The sequence below is a fragment of the Falco biarmicus genome, chromosome 19 (genome assembly GCF_023638135.1).
Source record: "Falco biarmicus isolate bFalBia1 chromosome 19, bFalBia1.pri, whole genome shotgun sequence".
NCBI lineage: Eukaryota > Metazoa > Chordata > Aves > Falconiformes > Falconidae > Falco > Falco biarmicus.
This window is the reverse complement of record NC_079306.1, coordinates 30,160-57,576: the sequence shown is the minus strand read 5'-3', so window position 1 is coordinate 57,576 and position 27,417 is coordinate 30,160. Positions and strand designations below refer to the sequence as shown.

The following is a 27,417-nucleotide window of genomic DNA, read 5'->3' as shown; positions in this document are numbered from 1 at the left end:
TGCCGTAAAGAAAATAAGTTTAATGGTGCTTGCATAGAGGCAGGAAATGGAGAGAAAGAGAGGAAAAATAAAGAAAGGTGCAATAGCTACTACCGCACGGAGCTGGGGGTCCTGTCAGCCCAGATCAACTTCACGTCAGGTGGGGCATTCCACCCGGTGCTGGTTGTCACAGTTCTTTTATAGATGTTCCAGAGCTGTTCACCCCGAAGTCTCTGCTCCTTCCAAGAACTGTTTTGCATAGCCTCACCCCTCACTCGGCAGTGGTGCAAACACCCATACCGTATTTTCAGAGAATTTTTCATCCTCTGTGGTCTGGGTGTACTTGCTGGGGCGAGGGTACAAAACAGGCAATGCATGGTTTTCGTGGTCGAACAGATGCAGCAATGTCTGGGTAAACATCCGTGGTTTGCCAAAGCAAGATGTAGACAAGTTCTTCACAGGGTCTCTGTGTTGTTTTGCGGTCAGCCAGCAATGTTGAGACAGATAGCACAGTCCCAATAACGTCCTTCACACCACCCCGTGACTCAACATTGCTGCTCCGTGGGTGGCGTAGATAGAGATAAAGATTCTGCCAACTATACAAACAAGGTTAACAATCTATCTAAGCATTAAAACCATTTACCATTATCAATCTAACAATAACAAACAGTGATTAGAAACGACTAATAATAACTATAAATCCCTAACAAATGTTAGCTAACAATTCAAAACTCAAACATGTCATAAGCTAATTTCAAAACATTATCATAACAGGATTACGTAACAAAACAAAATAAAACATTTCTTAGCATATATAAGGTTTGTTTGTGGAGGTTAAGAATCAAGAGCCAAGAGGTGGGCATTTAAAAGGGTAAATTTTCATGCCCCTTTAAGGCTGGGTCCAAATCGTGGCTGCGCATGCATTTTTCATTGTGTAGTTTTGGTCAGGGCGTTAGCCTGAATCTTGGCCAGGAGGGTCACGGACCAACTTGTTTGTCTCACCACAAACAATCCTTATCATTTTGGAAAAGATGGGAGCAGGAGATGACACACTCTGTACGGTTTTGCTGTTCAGCCTTTGTCTCATCGTGACTACAGTAACCATCAGTATGTGCTTCTGTGAGTGTTTTTGGTCACGCCGGTACAGAAGAGTGCGATCTCTTCCTTGCATTCCGCCCCGAGTAGTGGAACCCATGGGATACCAAAGCAGAGTGCGAGAGACTGTTATACAAACAAAAGAAAACTGTTGATCTCCAGCAAAGTTACCATGTGACTGGTTATTAGTTTCTGTTCATCTTCGTCACCTTGTGAAGAAAAATACCAAGGACCAGGCACAGACTATCATGGAGGGAACAGATGGAGTTACCACCCCGACATTATTCAGGACTGTGCTGGACTCACGAGTGAAGAAGCCTGTTTTCCACATCACATGAGACTTTGCTGGACTGTTATTCTGTTATTCAATTTCTAGTTCATGTTTGTTAATAAATTGTTATTTGTTGTTCACTGGTTGTCAAGTGGTTCATTGAATTTACTTTGCGTCTAACACAGTTTTCAAAATAAATCAAAAGGGTTGGTGTAAAAGAAGAGACTCAAACTCTTATGGGTCTATGCAAACCTAGAGTAACCCATAAGAGTTTGAGTCTCTTCTTTTATAGTTTTGGCACCCCAGATGGGACTCTAGGTCATGGCGGGGAAGGAAGGATTGCAAGGATCCTTGCTTAACATCCTACAAAAGACGGCGGCAACAGAGTTGGTGAGTGCAAGTCTCCCCACCAACAGAATTAGTGAGTTTGAGTCTCCCCGGCAACAGAATTGGTGAGTTCGAGTCTCCCTTTTCTTGTATTTTGTACGGTGTTAAGTCAAGTAGATACCTCGGAGTACCCATCGCGATTAAACTTGCAACATGGGAGGTTATCCATCAATTCCAAAAGGATCTTCTCTGGCAGAATTATTAAGTAATTGGAACAAACTATCTGGTACAGCAGGGTTGACGAAATCAAAGGTTATTACCTTGTGCCAAGATGATTGGCCGTTTTTGACGAGAATAAAAGGGGCTGGACCCCAAGAAGTGTGGCCACCTGAAGGAACTTTTGATCAAGTCAGAATAAGGTGTTTGAGATTAATATTAGAGGACAGGAATCCTCAACAAATGAATTATTTGTCTTTATGGTTAGAATGGGCTGATTTAAGAAAAAGGCTGGCCTTTAAGAAACCTATGAAAAGGGAGGAATTATTATTGGCGTTTTTAGAAAAAAAACAGAAGTATGGTAAGAGTTCAAGTCTCTTAGAGAAAAACCAGAAGTATGATAAAGAGTTCGAGTCTCTTGAAGCTGGACAATTTCCTATGGTGGTCGAGTTTCACTCCAACCCAAGGGCAGGTCCCAATTCTGGTCCAGACGTACCACCTGTTGTTGCAGTCTCTACTCACCAACCCTGGAAACCAGGCGATCTAATGTGGTGGCAAGAAAAAATGCCGCGCTTGAGAAATAATGCTGAAAAATGTGCAACATTTTTATCTAGCATTATCTGAGATTATAAACCTAATTGGGAAGATATGCAAACCTTGTTACAGGAGCATTCTTTTCCATTCCCGTTGACCCAGAAAGTCAAAATTTGTTTGCATTGACTTGGGAGGGTTGCCAGTACACCTGGACTCGCCTTCCACAGGGATTTACCGCTTCACCAACTTTGTTTTCTCAGATCCTTAAGCAGAATTTACAAGACTTGGAACTACCAGCCAAATCAATATTGATTCAGTATGTTGATGATTTACTTATCGCTAGCCTGACTTATGAAGATTGTGTAAAGGACACTGAATATGTTTGTAACAAACTTTTTTGAAAAGGACATAAAGCATCCCTTTCTAAATTGCAGTTTTGTGAGCCTGAAGTTAAATACTTAGGGTTTATCTTAGCAGGGGGAACTAGGAAGTTACATCCAAGTCGAGTACAAGCAATACAAGAAATAGCAAGACCACTCACCAAGAAGCAAATGAGAGCCTTTTTAGGTCAAGCAGGATTTTGTAGGCCTTGGATTTTAGGATTTTCTGAAATTACCAAACCATTAGTGGAAACCACCAAGGATGTGCACCCGGAACCGATACCCTGGACTGAGGAGCTAGAAACAACATTTATGAATGTTAAAACTGTGTTGGTAAATGCACCAGCTTTGGGACTTCCAGATTATGAAAAACCATTTAAACTTTATGTCGCAGAAGCTAAAGGAATAGCTAAAGGAGTGCTGGTGCAAAACCAAGGACCTTATGAGAGACCAATAGCTTATTATTCACTCACCCTAGACCCTGTTATCAGAGGATCTCCACACTGTCTGCAGTCTGTAGCTGCAGCCGCTGAACTAGTAGAAAAATCGAAAAAATATCGTCTTAGGTTTTCTTTGCTATTCTATTTGTATTCTTAATCAGCCTACATTGTTATATGAATTGTTAATAGTTAATTATTCCCAGATTCTTGTTTGCTATTAAATTGTTATTGTGTTAACTATATAATCTGTGTTGTCGATTGTACATTTCGGCGTACTACTCGAATTTGTTTAACGCCATCGGGTAAAACCATAGTAGCAAATTGCATGTTAGCTATAACGTGTTGAACTAATCTTATAAAACATGGAACAGCACGTGGCAAAAACAATAAGGTGGCTAATCCACATAACAAATAAAATAGAACTCGTTTTACCCAGGGGCTCCCGGGAAGCCAAGAAAACAAGTCAATGTTCCAGTCTTTCCAAGTTTGGGTTAGGGTTAGGATTAGAGTAAGGGTTAAGGTTAGGGTTAGGGTTGTTAGGGTTAGGGTTAGGTACATGCCATGCACAGCTCAACAAGAGGAGGTACTAGGAAGGAATTCTGTTGGTAGTTTTCACATTGCCCTGGTAGACATGTGAAGTGCACCACAAAAGTAGGGCTACCTGCTTTCTGGGCTGAGATGGGGAACTGCTGACTTTTGCACTCGACCGGAGCCAAAATGCTCCACAGCACACCCCATGCACAACTCCACCAAAGAAGGTGCCAGGAAGGAATTCTGTTGGTAGTTGTCACACTGCCCTGGTAGACATGTGAAGCACACCACAAAAGTTGTGCTACCTGCTTTCTGGGCTGAGATGGGGAACCGCTGACTTTTGCACTCAGCTGGAGCCAAAATGCTCCATGGCACACCCCATGCACAACTCCACCAAAGAAGGTGCCAGGAAGGAATTCTGTTGGTAGTTCTCCTGATTATATAGAAGCGAATGCAACAGCTACTAACCTGCAAGTTGTGAGATGTTTGACAGTGATAAATGTTAGTGAGAGTCGAGCAGTCAGGTAAAGCCTATTCAAATAAAATGTGCGTTACTGCAGTACTCCAAAACCCGATTAGGATGATGAAGTGGAGCCCATTGTCTCGTATGTGGGAACTATATCTGTGGTAAGCGATGACTGAGGACACTTTAGGTGTAATGGTGAGGTGGTTGGTGTGATGTCATAACAAAAGGGAGTAACTTCATCCTTGAATCTATGTATGGTATAGTAATGAACAGAAACTGAGACATTATTTCATGTCATTAATGAGACAGTTGCTGGAATATTATGCTTAGTTCAGTTCTCAGAATCTTAAGTTCTTGGAAAATGGTATGTAACACAGAGAAGAGGCATAAAAGTTTAGCTTGGGAAAATTGGTTGTACAATGCAAGAGTTTCAAATCAAAGTTTCTTTCAAGTTTGTCTGAAAGGTAAGAGATCATCTTAAATTAGTTGGTGTAGTATTTTATAAATTGATTTTAACAAGAACTGACATTTATGCAAAAGACATATGTGAAGAACCTATTGCTTAACACTAAACCCATTCACATTTTAAAAAAAGTGAAACTGAGATCTAAGTGAAACTGAGATCTAAGTGAAGGCAGTTAGCCACTGAAACTTCTAAAAGAAGTAGAACATCTGTCCCCTTTGCTTTTGCATCAAAACTGGATTCTTTTCTAGGTGGTATATTCAGGTCTAAATTAAGCCTAAGTTACAGGTCTCTGAACTACAGCGCAGAGAACCCCTCCATAGACAGCATTCTCAAACGAGAAATAAATGCATGTATGATTTTGTTACATATACAAACACATAACATTAGGCATTATATGTTGGTGATGTGGTAATGTGATGGCTATTTAACAATGCTCCTTCCTCATCAGGAGAAACAGGATTTCTCTTGTTTGGAGATAGACACAGCTTTGAGGTCAACCCATTTCTTCAGCCAGCTTACATTTTTCTGGACTCTTCAACTTCAGCCATGGCAATTAATCTAAAAAGTAAGCATCATATCTTTCCCTTTTCACATACGCAAATATGATTTTTAAAAAACAGAAACAACCAAAGGAAAGCGAAGCCAGATACAGTTAATGATATTCACAGAGGAGGAATGTATCACTTAGTCCTCAGAGCAGACTTTAGGGGACAGAAACAGCAACCAGTTGTTACCAGTATTTATCCTAGCGAGTGCTAGCCAAGTAGGAAGGCCTCATTCTGTACGAGTACTTGGTGATACCAAGGGTCTGCTAAAGGGAATTTTTGCTTCCTCCTTTCATCCAGTTCAGTCACCATAATTCAGAAAAACCTGCTCAGCTGTTTTTCTTTCTCAGCATTTGTTATTTTTGATGCCATTCCTATAATAAACTGTGCAGTCTGTTAGATAGATTGGCTGCAGTACCCATTTTCCCCCGCTAGATGGCAGCAGTACGTCAGCCAAACCAAGGGTCATCGCCCCATCCCAACTAAGGGCGGCGCATGCGCAGGATCGGCTTGACGCCTCGGGGCGGGGTTTCCGGCTGCGCACGCGGCCCCGGGAGGCGGGTTCACCGCCGGCCCGCGCGGCGCGCCGGGAGCCCGGAAGACTTTGGGGCCGGGACGTGCGGCGGCGCTGGGTGAGCGGGCGGGCTGCGGGCGGCCGGGGGCCGGCGGGCGAGCCCGGGCGCGGCCGTCGGGCAGCGGCCGGCCGGGAGGGGGACGTGGCGGGCCGCCGATCGGCCGCGCAGGGAGCGCCTGGTGCCGGCGGCGGGCGGGCTGAGGCGGGCGGCCCGGCCCGGGACCGGCGGGGCTGCCGCCGGTTCTCGTCTCCCCGGCAGTGACGGTGGTCAGCGGGCTCCTCACGGGGCTGCCTTTTTTTTTTTTTCTCGGAGCTGCGCCGCTACCTCGGCGAGGAGCGGCGGCAGGGCGGCCCCGGTGCTCGCTCGTGGCGGCGGCGCCCGGGAGAGGGGTCGGCCCGCGCCGCCCCGCCGCCCACCCGCCGCCGCCTGCGGGCTGCCCGGGCAGCCGCCGCAGCCCTGCGCGGGGCTTTGTCTTTCCCCCAGCCGCTGGCCTGAGCCGTGGCAGCCGGCTGGGGCTGCCGGCCCCCGCGGGCCGCAGAGAGGCTGCCTCGGGGCCTGCGGTAACGCTGTCGCGGGGGGGGGGTGGGGGGGGGGTGGGGGGGGTGTGTGTGGCTCAGGAGCCTCTTCCCGCCCCTGCGAGCGGGCAAGGGAAGGAAAAGCAAGCCGGCGATGGGATCCCACCCCTCGCCTCCGACTGCTGATTTCACTAAAAAGTACTGCAAAGGGCAAGCGTTTAACTGCCGGGGAGGGTAGTTAATCCTAGATATATCTTTCATAAGCTATCATTTGTAAAAGGAGTTCTCTGTGCTGGGGAGACCAGCCAGGAAAGAAAAAGTTTCCAAAGAGGGTTGGAAATTTCTGTCTTCTAGTCCTAGGGAAATGAAACTCAAACCATCTTCTGGTGTGCAGCCCAGCAAGTTCTTGTGAGCCTGTCTGGGAGAAATTAGCACCTAATTAAAAAGGTGGGAGTGGCAGCCAGGGAGGAGGGTTACAAGAAGGCATCTGCCTTGAGGCTGTGCTAAAGAGAAACTGTAGGTACTTGTTTCTCAGCAGTTCAACTGAGGGATGCCTCTAGGAAGAAGGTCCTGGTGCCAGGGCATAATTTTCCATGCCTTGTTCTTTTTTTCTTTAGTGACAGAATGTGCTGAGGGCTGAAGGTACCGGCTGGATGCTCAGTGCCCTCCCATTTCCCTCTGCAAGGGTTTTGGGTGGGTGAGAGAGGCAGCAGCTGTGACCCGGCTGCAGATGTGCTGGGCACGTCACGTCAGCCCGCAGCAAACGTGGAGTTTGACACCTTGTGTCTCGTATGGGACAAGACCCTGCTGGTAAGCAGTTGCTGGAGAAAAGCTGGTGCATAATCAACTTCTACCTTAATTGTCCTGTGCAATATCATCTGCATCTGGGTTCTATCCACAAAGCTGAGATGCTGGTTCCCCTGCCTTTCAGGACTGCTACAGGTGTGTGTTTTCAAGATCTGTTGGTCTAGCCAGCATGCTGTAAGGGTATGGGTAACAAGGTTTCTCAGTAATGCTTCTTGTGCCTATCTTTTACCAGACTAACTTGGTATCATTTTCTACTAAGAAAGCTTACTCTGTATGCTGCTCAAAATACCGGGCTGCTCAGGAATTAGAGAGAGGAGAGAGAGGCCTCTCCATAGTATTCGCAGCACTGTTGATGGGAGCTGTTTGCTGGCCCTTGTGACTTTGCCTTTTCCCAAGGAAGTATTGCTGGACTTGCCTGGTGGGTAGAAAAGCTGAGTCCCTGTGAGATCAAACAGCTTGCTGCCTGGACCCTGGCAGAGCTGTAATTAGATGAGTGCAAAGTTGTGACCTTCAGTGTCATCCTTACTCTGTCTTATGTGTTGCTTCTGGCATGGGGGGGTGGTGGGGTGGGCCGGGGGGGGAAGTACTTTTTTCTGTCCATAGGACAGAGGAAAGGGTGGTGGCTTGTTTAAGGCAATTGGGAAGGTTTCTTCTTTGTGGCCTGGTTGCCTTGGGAGTCCACGTGCTGCTTTGTAAGGGAAGGTTGCAAGGATGTCTTCCACCTTGAAAGGCAGGATGGTGGATACACATACCTTCTCTTACGCTCATGGTTATAGAAGGTCACCTGGGTGTGCTGAAGCTTGCTAGAATGCTTGAATACCTGAACTACAGGCCGTGAGATTCCTGCAGGCCCTGCTGGGGCTCCCAGCTTGTGTACTGGGACCTTGCTCCTGGGTTTGCTGGTGCCTGGAGGCAGAGACGTGCTGGAAAGGCTTTGGGCATTGTGGCTGTTTCAGCCAGCACCCCACTCCTCACTCCAATTAGCAGACTAACAGTCATCAAATAGTACTGACAAAATTAAGTACTTCAAAATATTGAATGATAAATGATGTACCATTTTTCTATAGGACGATGTATGTATGTTTATCTAAAAGTTGGGAAATGTCCAAGGACCCTTATTGCTAACATGACGGATGTACTAATTGTTAAGTCCTTAGATTTGTTATCTTTAAAAAGGCTATCTGGTCCCAAGTTCCTGTTGTTTATACAGCGTGGCAAAGACAAGGACTTAAGTCATGGTCACTAGTTTAGTGAGATATGTAAATGAGTTCCTGGAAAGTTAATGAATAGGTATGAGTTGCTTGTATAAAGAGGGGACTGAAAAACCCCCTCGGGGTGCATGACTTTGGTGGAGTGATCCCCCATGCATCCAGCGTTGCCGAATAATTGCTCACTCGAATATTGGTGACTGATTCTTTAAATCAATTTGGTGACCCAGATGGGACCTCCTCTGCTCGCCTGTGGGACCCATTGAGCGGGCACTCCTTAGGGTACCCCCAGGGATTTTCCTGGAGGGGCTCCTCGTCTCATCTGGATCACCGCAGGAGCAGACAAGGACTCCATCTTACGGAGCGAAGGTACTATGTTTATTAAAATATTATATTAAAATATTGTATTAATATTATATTTTAAACAGTACTGTTTCGGATATTTCTGTTCTGGGACCGGTCCCTCTGTAAAGCTGTCCGTAAGACATAAAATCATTGTATGCTTATGCAGGATGGCGTATGCCAGGTAGCTAGCACCACAGGTATACATCTGATTCTGTTCTGGTATTTGTTCCGGTATTAAGGTAATATCGGAACCCTGATTCTGGTTTGGTCGGAAGACTGACACGTTTGATGATTCGAAGTCAATCTGTGTATATAGGATTAATAATTATAGGGTTACTGATAATAATTATAATACTCATTTTATGCTGGAAACGTGAGAACATTTCTGTATTAGGTATATTATGAAAGTTGATATGTGGTTATTGTCTTGAGCATCCAAGGGGTGAGTGTAAACCTCTGTATGTTTTAAAGTGCATATAGTGTAAAGAATTATTGAGTATATGGTGGGGGTTGCTGCTAAAAGACAAAATTCGACTCTGAGCAGTTACTCTGTGCTGTTTTGGCATCAATTTGGTGAGCCAGCCAGGAGAACTCTCCACCAGTGCTGGAATCCAGGGGCCTGGGGACCGTCAGGGCCCCCGACTGCATCTTCTGTCGGCAAGACTCCCCTACCCCTCGGCTTCTCACACAGGTGGACAGGACTTCTGCACAGCATAAAAGGTATTTATATTTATTCTTTGTTTTGAATATTTGATTATCTTAAGATTTGGTTTTACCCCATAAGACGAAAGATGGGACGCTCTCTTGCAGGGTTAGAAGAAGGGACGCCTTCTGAAAAGGGTAATAGCCCTATTTGATTGTCTTAAGATTTGGGAAGCTAAAAACTTCCTTTAGGTTGTCTTCAGATTTGGGGAATTCCTAGAATGTAACAACTGAAATAGCGCTCTGTGTCTTGTTTGTTCTATGTGTTGTCTCGTTACAAGTTCAGAATTGGAGTTAAGAAATGTATGTTGAAAAAAATAATATTCTGGTAATTCTAGGCAAATAGCTGAAAACTTAACACTCTGCTTAAGACCAGAAAAAATTAGAATCTGTTTTTTGGCAACTGTTTATTGAAATGTGTACTTTGTGTGATAATGCGAACTGTCAGTGTTCCTAAAGTTGTATGTAAGTGCAGGGTACCGTGTAACATACTGCCTGTGTGACTGAGGGCTGCCCAGAGAGTGTGATGTGTGCAAGAGACGCGGTGTCACTGCGAAGTGAGTGGGGAGTCCCAATCTGCGTGTCTGTGTTCCCTGCGAGGGGCCGGCCAGAGTGGGATGGAGCAATTGAAAAATCGATTTATGAAGTGTTGGAATGCATCATTAGCAATTAGAGCGGGAGACTGTAGAAGAATGGCTGCAGAAGCATGGCTTTAGAATCTCTGAAGATCTGCACAATCCAGGCCCGGTATTAGAATAGGCCTGTAATCAGAATTGTACTGAAGTTGCTGTGCTGAAGATAAGAAAGGTAGTCTTGAGCTATTCTTGAATCCTGAGACTGAGTAATTATGTTGTGCCAACAGGCCGTGGCTGTAACAAGCTACAGCTGCTGGGAAAGCAGGTGCAGGGCCAAGAAAGATAGGGAGCGGTATGGGAAAATAAGGAGTAACAAACTACAAGGCTGAAGCACAGCAACACAATTAGCTACATGGATAGAATGCTTATTTTAGTCATGATAATTAGGGGTGTGAGAACCACGCGTGTTTAGAGACTACTAACCGATTATATTTCTGCTTTAAGAATATGCATGTGTATCGGTTCTATGTAAGTAGTGTTAGAAACTAATAAAGTTGAGCAAGATGCATAACTCATATTGAGTGTCTTCTTGACTCCGGCGAACCCTTCTTCCAACAGGAGACTGGACAAAACATTAGTGCTAACATCATTTGGAAAAAGCATGAATTAGCCTCTGCCCTTAGTGTCGTAGGTGCTGTCTGTATACTCCAAAAAAGGGTGGCAAGTGTCTAAGATATATTATCTCCTCTGAGAGGGGGGGAAAAAAAAAAAAAAAAAAGAGACCAAGAAATAAGGCTAAATAGAAGTCTTGAACTGTGGTGTATGTTCTGAGATAAGTATGGTACCTTCAGTAATAACTAATACATTGTAGACAAATATATCAGACTTATTAGGAAGATGGGGGGCAGACCGAGCCAAGCAATAAATACCAAAACACCCCTGGGATGTATTTTGAAGCATTGGAAAGAATTTGGCGGAATTCCCAGTGGAAATCTGAACAAAAAGATATTTTAAAAATATTGTCAGAATTGGTGGCCTTTGTATACATTAGGTGATGGTGAAAGACGGCCACTTGGAGGAGGTCTTATATTACAACACAATTTTACAACTTATGCTGTTTCTTTGTAGAGAACAAAAGTGGGATGAAGTAATGTGTGCAGATGTTTGTGTGACAGAAGGAGTGCGGGATTAACACCACCTGATCTTTGATTATGGCTTTAGAAAAGGATAGGGAAAAACTGAGACCTAAACTAGAAAGATGTTCTTGTTGAAATTTTCGTATGTTTAAAAAAGGAAAAAAAAAAAAGCTCAGGTTGTGGTTCCTTCTGTGGAGCAACCAGAATGAAACATGTTGTAAGATAAAAAAAAATTTGTACTAATGTATGTAAGATCTGAAGCGGGGTATGTGTGTGGAGAGTCAAAGACCTTGTGAAAGTGTTAAAGTATAGGGGTGAGTTTGTACAAAGCCCCGTAGCCCCTCAAAGGTGCGGCTGAGCCAGGCGGGACGCATGGCAGGGTGTTTGCTGTTTGCCTGCGAAGGCGTGGTATGTAAGAACGCAGACTTAAAGCAACAAGGAGCAGGTTTGCATTCAGGGTCAGAAAGAGTTAAAACAGAAGTGCTGTAGCAGAGGCAGGCTTGTGTAACCTGCAGAGCAGGAAGAGCATCTCCTGCCCCGAATCCTGATGGTAAGGAGGAGGGGGTTGCTGTTGCTGACAGTTGAGCAGAAGGACCTGACAATGTTACCCCTTGCAGCACAACAGGACCGGTATCGGGCCCTTTAGAGCAGGCAATGGGTCTCAGGAGAATAAAGGTGAATCTTTGATGGGGAAATTTAGATGTTTGAAAGTTGGTTGTGAAAGACTTGTCAGGATGATCTAATAGACCTAGATAAAGGTTCAAGTTGATTGTTACTAGATAATCGTGATGTAGAAAAAAAAGAGGTGGAATTTTTAGTGAATACAAAAACAACTTATTTGATGTTAAACTTAAGTGAAAAGAATTTGTTACAGTTGTGGGAGCTGCTGGCCACCAGGAAAACATCCTGAAACCTTTAAAGTACAAACTAAGAAAACAAGAATGCCAAATTCACCAAAACCTTTGTTGGGATGAGATTTATTAGAACATCTAGACATTTAAAAAAGGAGAAATGAAACCAAAAGTTTAAAATGATCAAGTGATTGAAATCTTGAGCTTATCTTTAATTCAACAGAAAAGTGGAAAAGAGGACCTCCGTGAAGTAAAAGAAATCTTTAACCAGGTATATCTGGAAATAAATTCCAGGTAAGGCAAAAAAAATGCTTTACCTGTTACAGTAAAAATGATAAGGGAAGGCCTGCCTAGTTCAGGTAAAACAATATCCCTTGGTCAGCGGGGCTGTGGGGGGTATTGGCATAAAAGCTGAGATAAAATACACTCTGTAGTAGTTCTACTAATGTAAATCTGTGTGTTTTGCTGTGACAGTGACTTGTTATGGGATGTGCAGGTGAAACTCTGCATTGACAACTAAGTACAAGGAATAAGGTTGGTCGGGTGCCTCCTACCATAGTCAAGGGCAAGACTGGGTTGGCCTCTGTGTTTGCCACCAAGAAGAATCTTGAGCTCCGCTGTTGGCTGCAACCCAGTAGGCGTTGAGCGGTGGGAACATGTGCCATGCCAGACCTTGATGTGAGAAATGGCCCCCTCTGTTATAAGAGGGTCGTCCAGGAAGGAAGAACATAAGATGGCCCATTGAGGCACTGATCTGGAAACTGGAAACCAGCTGGCCGACCATGAGGCTAGATGAGCAGCAGAGAAAGTAGGAAAGGAGGAACTATCCTTAATACCAGACGGTAAAATCCAAACTCTAAGTACAGATGAGGAGTCAAACTATTCTAAAGGAGACCTAAAGCTAATTCAGGACATGAATGGTAAAATAAAATTAAATAAGTGGGCTTATTTGGCAGATGGCCGTATAGTGGTACCACCCAATTTAATATGGACCACAGCCCTAACAGAACATAATAAGACTCATTGGGGAGCTGGTATGTTATATAATATAAGTCTAAATCAGAAACTGATAGGGCGAAACTTATATACTGTAATAAAACAATGCATTAATCCCAATGTAGGAAACAGAATAAAACTAGGGAACATTAGTAGAGGAAATTATCCAGGACAACAGTGGCAAGTTGATTTTTCCGAACTCCCAAGAAAAGGGGGGTACCGATATTTATTCGTTATGACCGATACGTTTTCAGGTTGGCCAGAAACTTTCCCTTGTCGAACAAATAAAACAAGAGAGGTAACGAAGGGATTGTTAAATGAAACTATCCCCCACTTTGGGGTTCTGGCAACAATCTCTTCTGATAGAGGCTCACATTTTTGTGCCAAAATAATATGAGTGAGTATGGTATTGGGAATAGATTGGCAATTACACACCCCTTACTGGCCTCAAGCAAGTGGAGAAATAAACCATTTAATTAAACAACAGATAGTGAAAATAGGACAAGAGACAAATCTAACTTGGCCACAGTCTCTTCCCTTGGCATTATTAAGAATACGAAATAAACCGAGAACAAAGGAGAATTTGAGCCCTTTTGCAGGAGCGGGCTGGAAACTAGGACCATGTGTGGCAATCGGTCAGCTGAGGGGAATGTGCTCAAGCTTGTCTAGACAACAATTAACATGATGAGGCATGTTTGCAGAGCACAGGGGAGTGGGAGACGGATGGCGCCAAGGAAAGGTAACACCTTGCGGTTAATTGCTGGTAGTTAACCACCAATCAGGGATTGCCTAGTATGCAATGCTTAGCTTCAAGAACCAATTAGTTTAAAACACGCAGCTTCTTAAAATGTATAAAAACGCATGCTTCTGTACAATAAATTGACATTTGCTTGCATCAAGCTGCGTCCCGTCTCTTCATTCGCCGCACCCTTTTGAAGTATTATATGGGAGACCATACCAGTTACAATTTGCCAGAGAAGATTTAAGGCAGTTAGGGGAGGGATATTTGTGTGAGTATGTGAAGACCCTCCAGGGAGAATTAGAAGTTATAAATAAACGAGTATTGGGAACAAGGGCCAGAGGGTTAGATTAACCAGTCCGTTCCTTTAAATCTGGTGACTATGTGTACATAAAGACATTGTCAGGGCAACCTTTGGAAGAGAAGTGGGAAGGACCCTATCAGGTGCTGCTGACAACCTTCACTGCCGTCAAGATAAGAGAATAACCAGCCTGGATTCACTACTCTTGGATAAAGAAGGCTCCTGAGAAATCATGGGCTGTCACCCTGGCAGGACCCATGGGACTATGGTTCTTTAGATCGTAAAGAAATCTCCGGAGACACAATGGACTGTCAAAAGGATCAGGGACATTTGTGTAAAGTTATTCTGATCTTAATTGTAACTGTTGTAGAAATATTAGAAACTGAAGCATGGGTAAACAATACCAGTCTTCAAACATTGCAAATGATTGTTAATGCTACGAAAGCTAAGGAATGCTGGATACGTACCTCTCTTCCTAAAGGAGGCTTGATAACACCCCTGTATGGGGTGGCCTCCCAAAACTGGAATTATCTCGATGACAAATGGACTACCTGGCCAGACTTTTGGAAAAAGCCAGACTACGGTGGAGGATATTGCCTATTTGATAATAAAATATGAGTTGGGTCCCAGATTTGATTTACAAATATTATTAAGCCTAACCACCACAATATTTATGAAAAGTGATAATAACTGTCATTGGAAAGCTCAAACAAGACAGGAGGAGCATGTCCTGGAAACCCAGGGCAAAATACTTGTTCCCAATCTGATGGATGGAATGATTAAACAGAGATCCATGAGATATGAAACAAGGTGCAGATCCTGCATGAAATTACTAAAGATGATTTATCGTGGAGTTTTAAAGTTATATGGGACAAACTGACTTCGTGGTTACCTAATTTGGAATGGTTAAAATATGCTTTTATTATAATACTTATTGTAATAGTTTTAGGAATATGTGTATTACTTCAATGTTTTGTTTGGTGGTGTCGAAGAATGATCATAAGGCATAATGATTTTTTGTAGTTGCAAAAGAATTTGCAAAATTTACTAGAAAAGGGGGGAATGAATGGTGAATGATGTGCCACTTATCTAAAGGATGATGTAATTATGCTTATCTAAAAGCTGGGAAACATCCAAGGACCCTTATTGCTAACATGATGGATGTACCAATTGCTAAGTCCTTGGATTTGTCATCTTTAAAAAGGCTATCTGGTCCCAAGTTCCTGTTGTTTATACAGCGTGGCAAAGACAAGGACTTAAATCACAGTCACTAGCTTAGTGAGATATGTAAATAAGTTCCTGGAATTGTAATGATTATGTAAACGATTTCCCAGAAAGTTAATGAATAGGTATGAGTTGCTTGTATAAAGAGGGGACTGAAAAACCCCCTTGGGGTGCACGACTTTGGTGGAGCGATCCCCAATAAAGACTAAAGATAACCTTCACTCACTTGAATATTGGTGAATGATTCTTTAAATCAATCTAGTTGAAGATGCCCCTGCTTCATGCAGGGGGGCTGGACTAGGGCACCTTTAAAGGTCCCTTCCAGCACAAACCATTCTATGATTCTGTAAACTACCACTGTCATTCCAGCCACTGTGTATTTATATATACTTGAGGAAGTCGAAGTCCTTCACAACTGAAATTTTACTCTGAAAGTTCTGAATTGCCTTGAAATTCTCAAGAGCTTTTCTCCAAAACATCCCTTCCAGAGATACTGATATTCAGGTCCTGGACCGAACACCGTACCTGAGGTTGTTTACAGCAGGGCAGCAAAGTTTTGTAGAACAAGTGAGGCCGAGAGACTGCCCAGACACATTCTCCTCCATGTTCTCCCAGACCCATGTGGCAGCACCTTGAGAAAACACTTTTTTCTGTTTGTTCCCGATATAGTTCTAAACATCTCTAACAAAATTTCACCAATGTCCTCCCCCCTGAAGCAGTCCTGCTGTTACCACAGATAGCAATGCAAAGATGTTCAAAGGAAATGGTCTGAAACACTTGGAAGCTAAAGGTCACAATAAGCAGGAAAAGAAAATACTTTACCATGTACATGAGACTGTTCAAACTTTTTGCCGGTGCAAAGTGGAAATTTCCAGCTACCTGCAGGAGACAGTAATCTTTCATTAAAAAGCCTGAATCTACATAAACAAAGCAGTCATACCGGCGGCTGGATTTTAAAATTTTTATCGGAATAAGATAGACAATAAGCAACTCATTGTCATGGGTGACAATACCAGCAAATATTGTCCTAAAAGAGATGTGAATTTCCCCTCTTCCTCACAGGCAGTCATGTGGAAAGCCATCATCACATACCGATGTTGACAACAACTGTTCTATGCAGAGTATTTTAGCGGACGTAAAAATGAGAAGAAGGAATCAAGTCTACTGGGAGGGAACTAACTGCTGCTGTAGGAAATATCAAAAGGTATCACAGAAACGGAGTGGAGAAAGTAACTGGGAGGGTGAGCAGGCAGGGTAAGAAAACCCTTAATACAATAAACAACAGCGGTCCTATGTATGCATCCATGAAAACAAGCCGTGTTCAAAAATAAAGCACTAAACCTACCACCAAAAAAACCCCCACACTCCAAAATCCCCCAAAAGACAAAGGTTATTAAAGTTTTAACCTTGAATATGAAAAGGATATGGATATTAGGTGTCAGTCCTCCCTGACACTCGCTAGCAATCATACACACCCTCCCCTGGAAGATTTCAATGCATCAAGGTCACATGCTACATTACACCTTTGAATGTCCGTGCAAACCTGTTGCATACATTAACTGCTGACCCGATGAGAATGGAGATGTGCAAAAGTCCAAGTGCCTAACAATGGCCCCCAGCAATTTCCCTATTGACACCCACCCACCCTTGGACCCTTGCTACCCACAGCACGCCCCTTTGAATCTTTCCTGCTCACCACACTTTGTGGCACAGGGTCCTGTAATGGTTCAGCACCCATGATATTCAAAACACGATGTCTGGCTTCATGAGCGAAAGGGCGGGGTGTGTTTGGTTTTGGTTTTGTTTTGGTTTTCAGAAAAGAATGTTGTCTCCAGGAATAGTACACAAAGATGTAAAAAAACCTCCAGATTTTGAAATAAAGTAGTAAAAAAAAATTACCCTGGGCCTGACTGCTAGAATGTACTTGGGTACGTAACCTGCACATCCCAGTGTTTTGAGCTCGGTAACCTGCCAAATGATAGGGTAGTTACATAGTCATCTGGTGTTTCTTGTACTACATTTTCATACACCTGTTGCAAACAACATCTCTTTAAGCATCTTCAACCTTGACAACTCCAATAGTCTTGCTTCCACTGGTTTTCTAAAGAAGGGAACATTTCACTCCCCCCAGCACCTCTGCTGACGAGTTGTTGGTTACTGTTATCTCCAGCACCCACCGGTGGTCTCTGTTTTGAGACTAGAAGGGCAGGTGGGACTACCTCACCGCAAAGAAGCTGCCTCTCCCCCTCCAGAAACCTCGGTAAAAAGACTCACTAGCTAGATGGTAGAAAAAGCTAAGCTTCTCCAGCCAGCCCACGTCATGAAACAGGGAATTTGCCCCTTCCCACCCTTTTCCTGACCCTCCTACTGAACCCCTCTACAGGCACAGGTACCTTGCTGAGCCCAGGGGTTATTACAGTCCTGTGAACACTTAAAAGTTGGAAAAAAGAGCAGATTGCCCCGACTGTGCCTTCTGACGCTCATCAACACCACGCAACAGGCTCACGGCAAAACCCATCTCTCACCTTGTTGACCTCCAGGAAACCGTACACTCGGCAGCCCTCTTTCTTCTGCTCTTCCATTTTCTGGCTAAATCCTTCCCTCCTGCACTGCTCTATGCTATCCGGGTTCTCAAAGGCCCAGCCTCATCACCTGTATGCTTCTCTGACATCGTCACAAGTATTGCAGCACCAGCAAGAGCACAAACATCATCTTTACAGCGATAAAGAGACACTCCAGCTCAGGACTCAAATCCCTGGTGGATTTTGTTTCAAAGCAGCAAACTTCAGGAACTGGACGCTGAAAGGTGGTCTAATGCTCCTGAAGGAGCTTGAGCTTCCTGACGTACTTTTTGAGATTTTGGCACGAGGACGCAAGCTGTTTTAATGCAGCGCTTAATTCTGAAGAGGGCTTTAGCTGTCCATTCAGACAGCCAAGTCCATCCTTGGCAAATAAATTTGCCGCAGAAATGACATTTGTTTCTGTGGGAAGTCTCCCACAGTTCTGAGCAGCTTGGAACTTCCCCATGTGAACACAGCATCTTACCTGTTTCTATACCTCCCTTCCTCCGTTTTTAGGGAAAGACTGCCAACATCGGAGGCAAAGTTAATGGCAAAGTTTCTTCCTTGCTCTTCTACCTCTGGACTCACCAGAGTCTCTGTCACGCTCACCAGAAAAAACAATTGTCTGTCTCTGTTCCATGTTGTGCTGGACAAAACAAAAAGTTGAAGGCTGGAATCGTGAATCCCTCAAGATGGAAACATCTCTGGGGAAGGATGCAACTTGACAGATGTGACAAACTAAATTACTACAGAGACAATAATAGCAAAAGATAGTCCAGAACCTGTGGACTATCACGAATCCATTCTTACACAAATTTGCAGGTAGAAGGAATGAGAAACACCGAATGACACCCATCACTTGTCTGAGTGATAGGTGTCTGGTCTTTGCTCCCATAAGGATGCAAAGCCTGCAGCAGAAATGAGAAGGCAAAGCCATAACTGGGTTTTATTCCGAGACAGCTCACAAAACAGTGAAATAATTTACACAGCTCCCCTCTGGACACCAAATAATCCCAGAAAAGGTTCTGTTTGCTAAGATACAGTCTTTGTGCTACTGCCCTTAAACAGGCACGCAGACAAAACAGACAACCTAACTGTGCACGCTCTTAACAATCGTGAGCGCAGCACAGGCGTACGATAACACAACAGCTCTCACCATTCTCTGAACAGGTGCTCAGGAGGATTTCACTGTACGGACCTTCACAGACATTTTGGAAAAAAACCTCCAACACATATGCCACATTAACTGTATCGATTCAAGCACTAAGAAGATGTAAATGTTACCAAATGTCCTCTGACTCTGCCCTGTAACAGCTTTCACAGCGATCGGCATCCAAAGCATTTGGATCAAACACCTTTTCTTCTTCTTTCCCCAGTTCTAAGACAAAAGAGGATTCATAGTGACGAGGCACGTCTAGAAACACTATCTTGTACTTCTGCTCTATGCACAGAAACTGTTCTACACGTGAAGGAAATGATTTTGTATCAGAATCTGCGCATCCTGCACCCGAAGCTCACCTGAAAGAATGCACAGGGCCTGTTGAGCCGCAAAATAAGATCAACAAGCAGAGTAGCGTTTGCCATCTGAAGAACGCCCTCCATAGAAAGAACCAGCCACCTGTAAGCCTTGCCGGAGCGCCAATCAGATGTTACTTGCACAAAGGCTTTGTTAAAACTTTGTCTAAAGCAGACCCAAACAGCAAATTGCGACCGATACAGGACCTGCTACACAAACAACATTTTAAATAGCAGACAGCAGTGCATAGCGCATAATCCTGTCCCAAGGTATGTAGGGAACACAGTTACATATTGCTGTGAAACTAGATCACAGCGGGAATCTCCCAAGCGGAAAACTGACGCTAGGCTCTCCAGTACAACGATGCTGACAATGCACACACATGAACCACTGGCTTACTAGAAATCTCCAAGGAATTTCTTTGTCATGATTTTACAATTCTGCAAGTGTCTGTGCCACCTGTGTGTTGAATGCGCGGCCACAGTACAGCTGGGGCACAAATGCAGAAGGCTGCAGAGGGACTCTTAAGAGAGGAGATGAGAGCTGGTGACAGCTGAAACCTGCCAAAGGGCAAGACATGCCTCCAGAAAACTCAAACAGGACCTTTGTTTTCCCAAAACAAATGTGAAAGGTATGTAAAATTTGGCGTTCGGAATAAGCAAGCCAAGGAACTGCATGTCTAAAATTTTCAGAAACATGGGTTCTTATTGGAAGAGGCCCCTTAAAACCAGGCTGCTCCACTCACAAATCCTGAAGGACAGGACCAAGACTGCTGGATTACAAAAGCCCTCTAAGGCTCACTGTCTAGGCACTGCCGCACTACGCTCTTACGAGCCTCGAAAAGGCGGCTTCTTGCATAACTAAGGCCAGGGCAGGTGATAAGTCAGACACTGCTGAGGGGACAAAATGTTATCAGGACCCTCTCTGCTGAGATTGGGAGGTATAACAGGTGGACAGAAGTGAGTATTTAAGACATCTGTAGTAGCCACAGAAAAAAAGAGATTTTAATTAGGAAGTATGAAATATGCATGAGAATCAATCGTTAACCTCACTTTATGGTAGTTATGATCAAGCAAATAAAAAATTTTAGAAAAATATACCCATTCTTAAACCACTGTATGAGACTTACTTTCTACAGCTTACAACATTCAAACAAGGTGAGAGTACAATTAAGAATTCAACCAGTATGGGTTTTGATCCTGTAATTACACTAAAAGACAGCATCAGGAAGAATGCAGCTTAGTAATTCCTATGCTTTGTCAAAGCCATGATTCCTGCCATTTGAAGAACACCTGTACAACACACGGAGTCTTTCAAGATACAGCAACTAGTAACAGCTTTCTGAATGTAATCAGTAGCTGCCTGTCGAGTTGTCTCAGAGAGCACCCAGAGGTACTGCACACAGCTTGGATACTATAAAGAAACTGCAGTACATAAAACCCCACATGCAAAGTTTCGTGCTGTTAACACAGTCCTCGACTTGCATGCAGATATGACACATGACGCTGGAAAACTCGGTCCATGTTAAAAGGAAACGAAACAGTAAATAAAAATAAAAATAAAAAAAATTCAATCCTCTATCGTCATCCAGTGGAAATTAATGAGATGACATCCCAGCACGGAATGCAACCTACCATAGAAATCATTAAGCTATTAACTATTTGAATGTAACTACGATCAGGAAAAGCCTCCACATACTACTCCATAATATTTAGGTATGCTTTACTAAATTTAAGGTTAATGTTAGATAAAATGTATTTTCAACTAAGAAATTTAAAGTGCCGAAGCAGCTAAGTGGCAGAACCAGGCCCCGTCCCTAGCATAGCCCTAATCCAAGGCTGGTTTAAAACCCAGTCCAGTTAATCAGTGGGAGAACAGAGAAGCAACAGATGATCAATCTGTGGACACAGGTGCTTTCAGAAACACAGGCGGTTTTGGAAAAATTGGTGCATGTGAATAGGAACTGCTCTTTCAAAGACTAAGCGCGCTTGAAGGAGCGTGTGAGTTAAAGCAGGCAGAAAGAAGATCACGATCCAAGGAGGAGCTTGGAACCGAGGCAGAGATTGGAACCGAGCAGGTGAATCAACTGCGACAGAGTCAGGTGATGGATTCACAGAACTGACAGGACCAAAAGAAACTCCTAAAAACTTCAGACATTGACTAATGATCTGGTAAGCGTATATAACCTACGCTGTATCCCTTGGTTCTCTGTCACCCACTGGGGGGGTGGCCCAGCTCCGAGTCATGACTAAAGCAAGCCCGGCGGTAACCACGTCTGTGTGGATTTTTCCTTTACCAGACAATACTGCTATAGTTGCCATTTAAATAACTGACTGAACATCAAGTGTTACTAACAGAAACTGATAAGAGTTTCACAAAGGTGGGTGGACACTTCCAACCTAACTTGCCACACGTGTGGTGGAAATCAAACTCGCCATATCCTTTTTCCAGACAGCAGAAGAAATTGCTCGTTGCATGCAATGCAATTTGATCGCTTTCTAAATGCCTCTCCTGGATGAGACACTTTGCTCCCTGCAAGTTTCTCTTCCTCTCCGTTGATAATATAATGAGCGAGAGCAACCGGTTCAGACCTAGTAATCCCAGTGGAGACTGGCAACACAAGTAAGGCAGGAGGCCCATATGTGGAAACAGGGAATTGGGTACAAAAAAGCGGGGTTTGACCCCAGACATTACATTCGTCATGCCACAGCCTCTGAATACAGAAAGGCTGCTAAGTGACACAACAGTAAGAATGCTGTCACCTCACTTCTGTGACACCAGAAGGTCTCGTACCTGCCCACTGTTCAGCTCCTGGCTTAGTTTAGCCTTTCAGCTTTAAGAACAGAAAAGCTAAATCTGAGTTACAACAAATCAGCAACTTTAGTTCATGCCAATACACAAAACTACACCATCTCCCAGAACAGATAACAAGGACCTCACGTTTTAGAAAGACAAAGTCTTGCAGTATTACCGTTAGACTGCAACACTACCAGAATCGTTCCCAGTTTGTATTGAAGTAGAACAGTAAGCCATAACATGTCAAAAAATACAGAGGAGAGGTTTATGTAGCCAAGGACCACTTACTCCAACTTGTAACTGATAAATCAACTGAAATCTATTAATCAGGTATGCATTAACACACACAAAGCAAACATAGTAAGACACAAGTTTAGGCTTAAGGGTCAAGTCAGCGGAGCCTTCCCCGGAGAGAGGCTCTTTCCTCTAACCAGCTCGTCCCATTTCTCAGCCTCCTAGGATTTAAAAATGCAACCAAAGTCAAGTTTTGCCAGAGTAGCTGCTTGATTTCTAGTAGGAAAAGCCTATTCACTCAGCAGCTTTGCTCCTGAAACGCATCAACGAGTCCTTGTCCCAATTTCAGAGGGACCAGGCAAAGACTTGCCTCGCAAAAGTACCGAGTATAACGTATATACACACACACAGGAGCTTGTCTGATCTGCCAGTGTAATAGACTTGTGTCCTATAAACTTTTCAATAGTTTGTGGTGTTTAAAATGCTGTGAATTCAGCCATCCCTTGTTCCCATGAATCTCATAGCAGGCATACGGTGATGGAAAGACTATGCGAGCATCCATCCAAGAATGACAGCATAGCATCTTACCGTGTCTCTCTGCTTCTGGAGTCACACGATTGGCAGCTTTATCCAAGCGCTGTTTAAACAGCTTGTGCTCTACCTCCTGCTGAGGCTCTCCTGCTCTGTCCATGGCATCGATGCTCAAATCTGAAAGCAGCGAGCAAGGAAAGCGGTCTATGAACACACATTTATTATGGCCTGTGGCAAGCCGAGGAAGTGAAAAGACAGAATCTTTCAGCCAGCAGGGTAAAGAACGTGCCAAACCGGGAGAGCATGTACAGCTAGTGTCAAGGGCCCGACAGGGAATAAAACACACGGTGCAGCACACTAAACGGCCCTCCCAGGTACGGGGTTTGGTTTGGTGTTCAAAAAGGACAGTTTCCAACTTCCAAGAAAGTGTTACCCTGAAAGGCAGACGCGCTTAAGGCAAAAACATCTAGACTGACCTTCGGTTCCGCTCCCCTTGACTTGTCGACGGACGCTTCCGGACGAACCTAGGGACAAAGGGAAAACAAAAGGCCCCGGTTTCGCGGGGAAGCAAACCAAAAGGCCTCTTCCCCTCGGCTGCTCCGGCCCCGGAGCTGACTGTCACGACACAAGATCAGCCAGACACCTGAGCTGCCGCTGCCTCCCAGCCCTCCCCGGCAGTTAAAAGGCTTGCGGAGAAAGCAGCAGTCGGGGGCGACGGCTGGGGATTCCGCTGCCGGCTGCCTTTTCTTGCTCTGGCCCGCTCGCAGGGGCGGGAAGAGGCTCCTGAGCCACACACACACCCCCCCACCCCCCCCCACCCCCCCCCCGCGACAGCGTTACCGCAGGCCCCGAGGCAGCCTCTCTGCGGCCCGCGGGGGCCGGCAGCCCCAGCCGGCTGCCACGGCTCAGGCCAGCGGCTGGGGGAAAGACAAAGCCCCGCGCAGGGCTGCGGCGGCTGCCCGGGCAGCCCGCAGGCGGCGGCGGGTGGGCGGCGGGGCGGCGCGGGCCGACCCCTCTCCCGGGCGCCGCCGCCACGAGCGAGCACCGGGGCCGCCCCGCCGCCGCTCCTCGCCGAGGTAGCGGCGCGGCTCCGAGAGAAAAAAAAAAAAAAACAAACAAAAAAACCCAAACAAACAAAAAACCACCCACCCAGAAAAGGGCAGCCCCGTGAGGAGCCCGCTGACCACCGTCCCTGCCGGGGAGACGAGAACCGGCGGCAGCCCCGCCGGTCCCGGGCCGGGCCGCCCGCCTGCCTCAGCCCGCCCGCCGCCGGCACCAGGCGCTCCCTGCCGCGGCCGAGCGCCGGGCCGCCACATCCCCCCCCCCGACCGGGCCGCTGCCCGCCGGCCCCCGGCCGCCCTTCAGCCCGAGCGCGCCGCCGCACGTCCCGGCCCGAAAGTCTTCCGGGCTCCCGGCGAAGGCTCCGTACCTCCACGGCCGCTCCAGCGCGCCGCGCGGGCCGGGAGCGAACCCGCCTTTCCCGGGCCGGATGCGCCATCTGCCCCTACGCACGAGGCCGGAAGCCCCGCCCCTAGGGGGGGGGGGGGGTCAAAGCCGCTTCTGCGCATGCGCCGCCCTCGGTCGGCCAGAAAGGCTTCTGCGCATGCGCCAAAGCGGGATTGCGTCATCTGCCCGTACGCCCGAGGCCGGAAGCCCCGCCCCTTCGGCGTCAAGCCGCGTCTGCGCATGCGCTGCCCTTAGTTTGCCAGAAAGCCCTTCTGCGCATGCGCCGAGGCGTGTTGCGTCATCGGGCTGCGACGAAGCCGGAAGCCCCGCCCCCTTCGGCGTCAAGCCGCGTCTGCGCATGCGCTGCCCTTACTTTGCCAGAAACCCCTTCTGCGCATGCGCCGAAGCCGGATTGCGTCATCGGCCCGCGACGTGCCCGCAAGCCACGCCCCCTTCGGCGTCAAGCCGCGTCTGCGCATGCGCTGCCCTTACTCCGCCGGGGGCGGGCGCGGTGCTGCCGCCTGGCGAAAAAAATTGGGTACTGCAGCCCGTCTAGCTAACGGACTGCACAGTTTATTATATAGGCACGGCATCAAGAGGGGAACTCTGCCCACGGCCCGTTAGGAAGTTGCCTGGCGTCCCATCTCGGTGGATGAAGTTCTGGCAGCGAACATTCTCGATTCCACTAGTCTAGCGAAAAAGAAAAAAAAAAAAAAAAAAAAAAAAAAAAATCACTCGAGAGACCAGGCTTACGCTTTTTTTTCCCCCCTTATAAAAACACTAGCAACAGTGCCTGAACGGGAAAAGGGGTCACGAAAGTTTTTATCGTAAAATGGAAGGGCACGAAAGAGAACAGAATTCGACAGACGATACGTAAACCTCTGCAGCTCTTTCCCCGTGCCTATCGGACATCGGTTTCCAAAAACTTTCTCGGGTGAGCGTCTTTTGTCTTTGAGCAGTGCAACAGACGCTTTGCAAACAGCACAAGTCTGCTTTTGAACCATCGTTTCAGACTTTGCAATCCCTTGAGATGGGGCGCTTTGTACTTGAGAGAAACAAAACCCACTCTGAGTCTTTCCTTTAACGATACAGGCCTATTCCCCTTTCCCTTAGAGAAACAACCTACTCGCTTCTGATCTCCCGAGGAATCTTAATACTCCCAACACACTGCGCCGTCAAGATCAACAAAGCAGTTTCCTACCACGTTGCCAGCGAGCGATAGGACCGTCTCGAGACGAAGTTTCCTCGGACAAAAACCCGAGCGATCTATCTTCAAGACTCGGTCCAAACGGCTCCGTCACCGTTCCATCGCAGTCCCCTTCGGCTCCACACCACTGCCTTGTGGGAACGCCCCCTAGAAAAAAAGAAACGCTTTCATCAGGGTAACAAGCAGAATACAGCTCTAGCCTCGAGGACGGCTGGCACGCACACGGCCTGTATCGCCGCAGTCCCCTGAGCCGCAGCTCAGCGCGCGCCGACAGCGGTGACGGAGGACGCGCTGAAGGCGAAAAGCCGAAAGCCAACCCCCCGAAGCCCAGAACCGTGCTCAGGCACCCAGGAGTTAAGCCTAAAACCGGTTGAAAGAGCTGCCTCCTACCTGTTCCCCCCGCCACCTCTCCCCCTCCGAGGCCAGCACCTTTCCTCGCGATCCCTTTTCGCAAACAAAAGACGGACGCCTGCGGCCTCAGCTCGGTACCGAAGCACCACGCTGCGCTTGCCGGCGGCGTGCTCTCTCGCAAGGCTGACAGCTTCTCTGCACGCAACAGCCGAGGCCCTGTGAAAGGGGAGGAAGGCAAACACCCATCACGTCTCGCCGGGGTCAGGAGGGAGTCGGGGTGCGCTGCGGTCAGAGCCCAACGCCTTCCCCAGAGGAATTACCGGGCCACAACAAGAGGCAGGAGCGATCGGCAGACAGGCAGGTAACACGCACGGCAGCGATACCCACGGCAGACTGGCAGGACGCTTCCAGCCGCTTCACCCCGCCGCTTTGTTTCGAATTTCGTTAAAAGGCAATCCGATTCTTAAGGCTCACTCTGCTTTGAGGAGCTGCTGGAGAAAGGCTAACACGTGGCATTGGCGTTACCGTCGGAATTCCGGCGTAAAAATCACGGCAAAGCCGTGCCTTGTCAAGCGGCTTCCCAAGCAGGCTCTGGAGCCTTTCCACGAGACGGGCAAAGCCGGAGTCCCGCGGGAACCCTGTGCCAGCTCCGTCAGTAGGGCCCAGCTCTCCGACAAAGCGCACCGCCGTACGGAAACGTCAAGCGGGTTTATACCTCGGGCTCCTTTACAGCCTCGGAAAACAATACTGCCCGGCCGGACGCGCGGCTCTAAGCGCCTAGCAGGCCCGGCTGCGTTACCACGAGGGACCGACCATTCCTCCCCGGCCGTTGCCCGAGCCGCAGCGCAGCACTCGGAAGCGGCGGGCACACGGAGCCTCGCGGGCCCTCGGCGGCTACAAAAGGGATCCCTCCGTAGTCAGCAGTCCGACTCGCAAGCACGAGGCACGCGTGGCGAAGTAACATCTCGAGCGACCTTCGGTTCCGCTCCCCTTGACTTGTCGACGGACGCTTCCGGACGAACCTAGGGACAAAGGGAAAACAAAAGGCCCCGGTTTCGCGGGGAAGCAAACCAAAAGGCCTCTTCCCCTCGGCTGCTCCGGCCCCGGAGCTGACTGTCACGACACAAGATCAGCCAGACACCTGAGCTGCCGCTGCCTCCCAGCCCTCCCCGGCAGTTAAAAGGCTTGCGGAGAAAGCAGCAGTCGGGGGCGACGGCTGGGGATTCCGCTGCCGGCTGCCTTTTCTTGCTCTGGCCCGCTCGCAGGGGCGGGAAGAGGCTCCTGAGCCACACACACACACCCCCCACCCCCCCACCCCGCGACAGCGTTACCGCAGGCCCCGAGGCAGCCTCTCTGCGGCCCGCGGGGGCCGGCAGCCCCAGCCGGCTGCCACGGCTCAGGCCAGCGGCTGGGGGAAAGACAAAGCCCCGCGCAGGGCTGCGGCGGCTGCCCGGGCAGCCCGCAGGCGGCGGCGGGTGGGCGGCGGGGCGGCGCGGGCCGACCCCTCTCCCGGGCGCCGCCGCCACGAGCGAGCACCGGGGCCGCCCCGCC

At 47.0% G+C, this 27,417-nt stretch overlaps 1 protein-coding gene and 1 long non-coding RNA gene across 15 annotated transcripts; one reads left to right on the top strand and one right to left on the bottom strand.

The window, feature by feature from the left end:
• Positions 1-24,986, bottom strand: LOC130141229 (endoplasmic reticulum-Golgi intermediate compartment protein 3-like). 13 transcript variants are annotated; one of them, XM_056322005.1, is made up of 5 exons: positions 24,682-24,966; positions 23,339-23,386; positions 22,920-23,039; positions 16,047-16,103; positions 1-575 (listed from the first exon to the last, which is right to left on the bottom strand). In XM_056322005.1, the coding sequence occupies exons 1-5, from the start codon at positions 24,785-24,787 to the stop codon at positions 508-510; spliced, it is 399 nt and encodes a 132-aa protein (XP_056177980.1). In that variant the 5' UTR covers positions 24,788-24,966; the 3' UTR covers positions 1-507. The 13 variants fall into 13 exon arrangements, 3 of the variants coding, with proteins under 3 accessions (XP_056177980.1, XP_056177978.1, XP_056177979.1); XM_056322003.1 differs by lacking the exon at positions 1-575 and adding an exon at positions 13,699-15,855 and having other exon boundaries at positions 24,682-24,986; XR_008819024.1 differs by lacking the exons at positions 16,047-16,103; positions 22,920-23,039; positions 23,339-23,386; positions 24,682-24,966 and adding exons at positions 3,276-3,336; positions 4,242-5,263; positions 17,750-17,914.
• On the top strand, positions 7,092-10,732 carry LOC130141230 (uncharacterized). Of its 2 annotated transcripts, none has more exons than XR_008819027.1 (2): positions 7,092-8,724; positions 9,283-10,732. It is a non-coding gene; the product is annotated as an uncharacterized LOC130141230 (long non-coding RNA). The 2 variants fall into 2 exon arrangements; XR_008819026.1 differs by having other exon boundaries at positions 9,245-10,732.
• Positions 24,987-27,417: the final 2,431 nt, after the last annotated feature.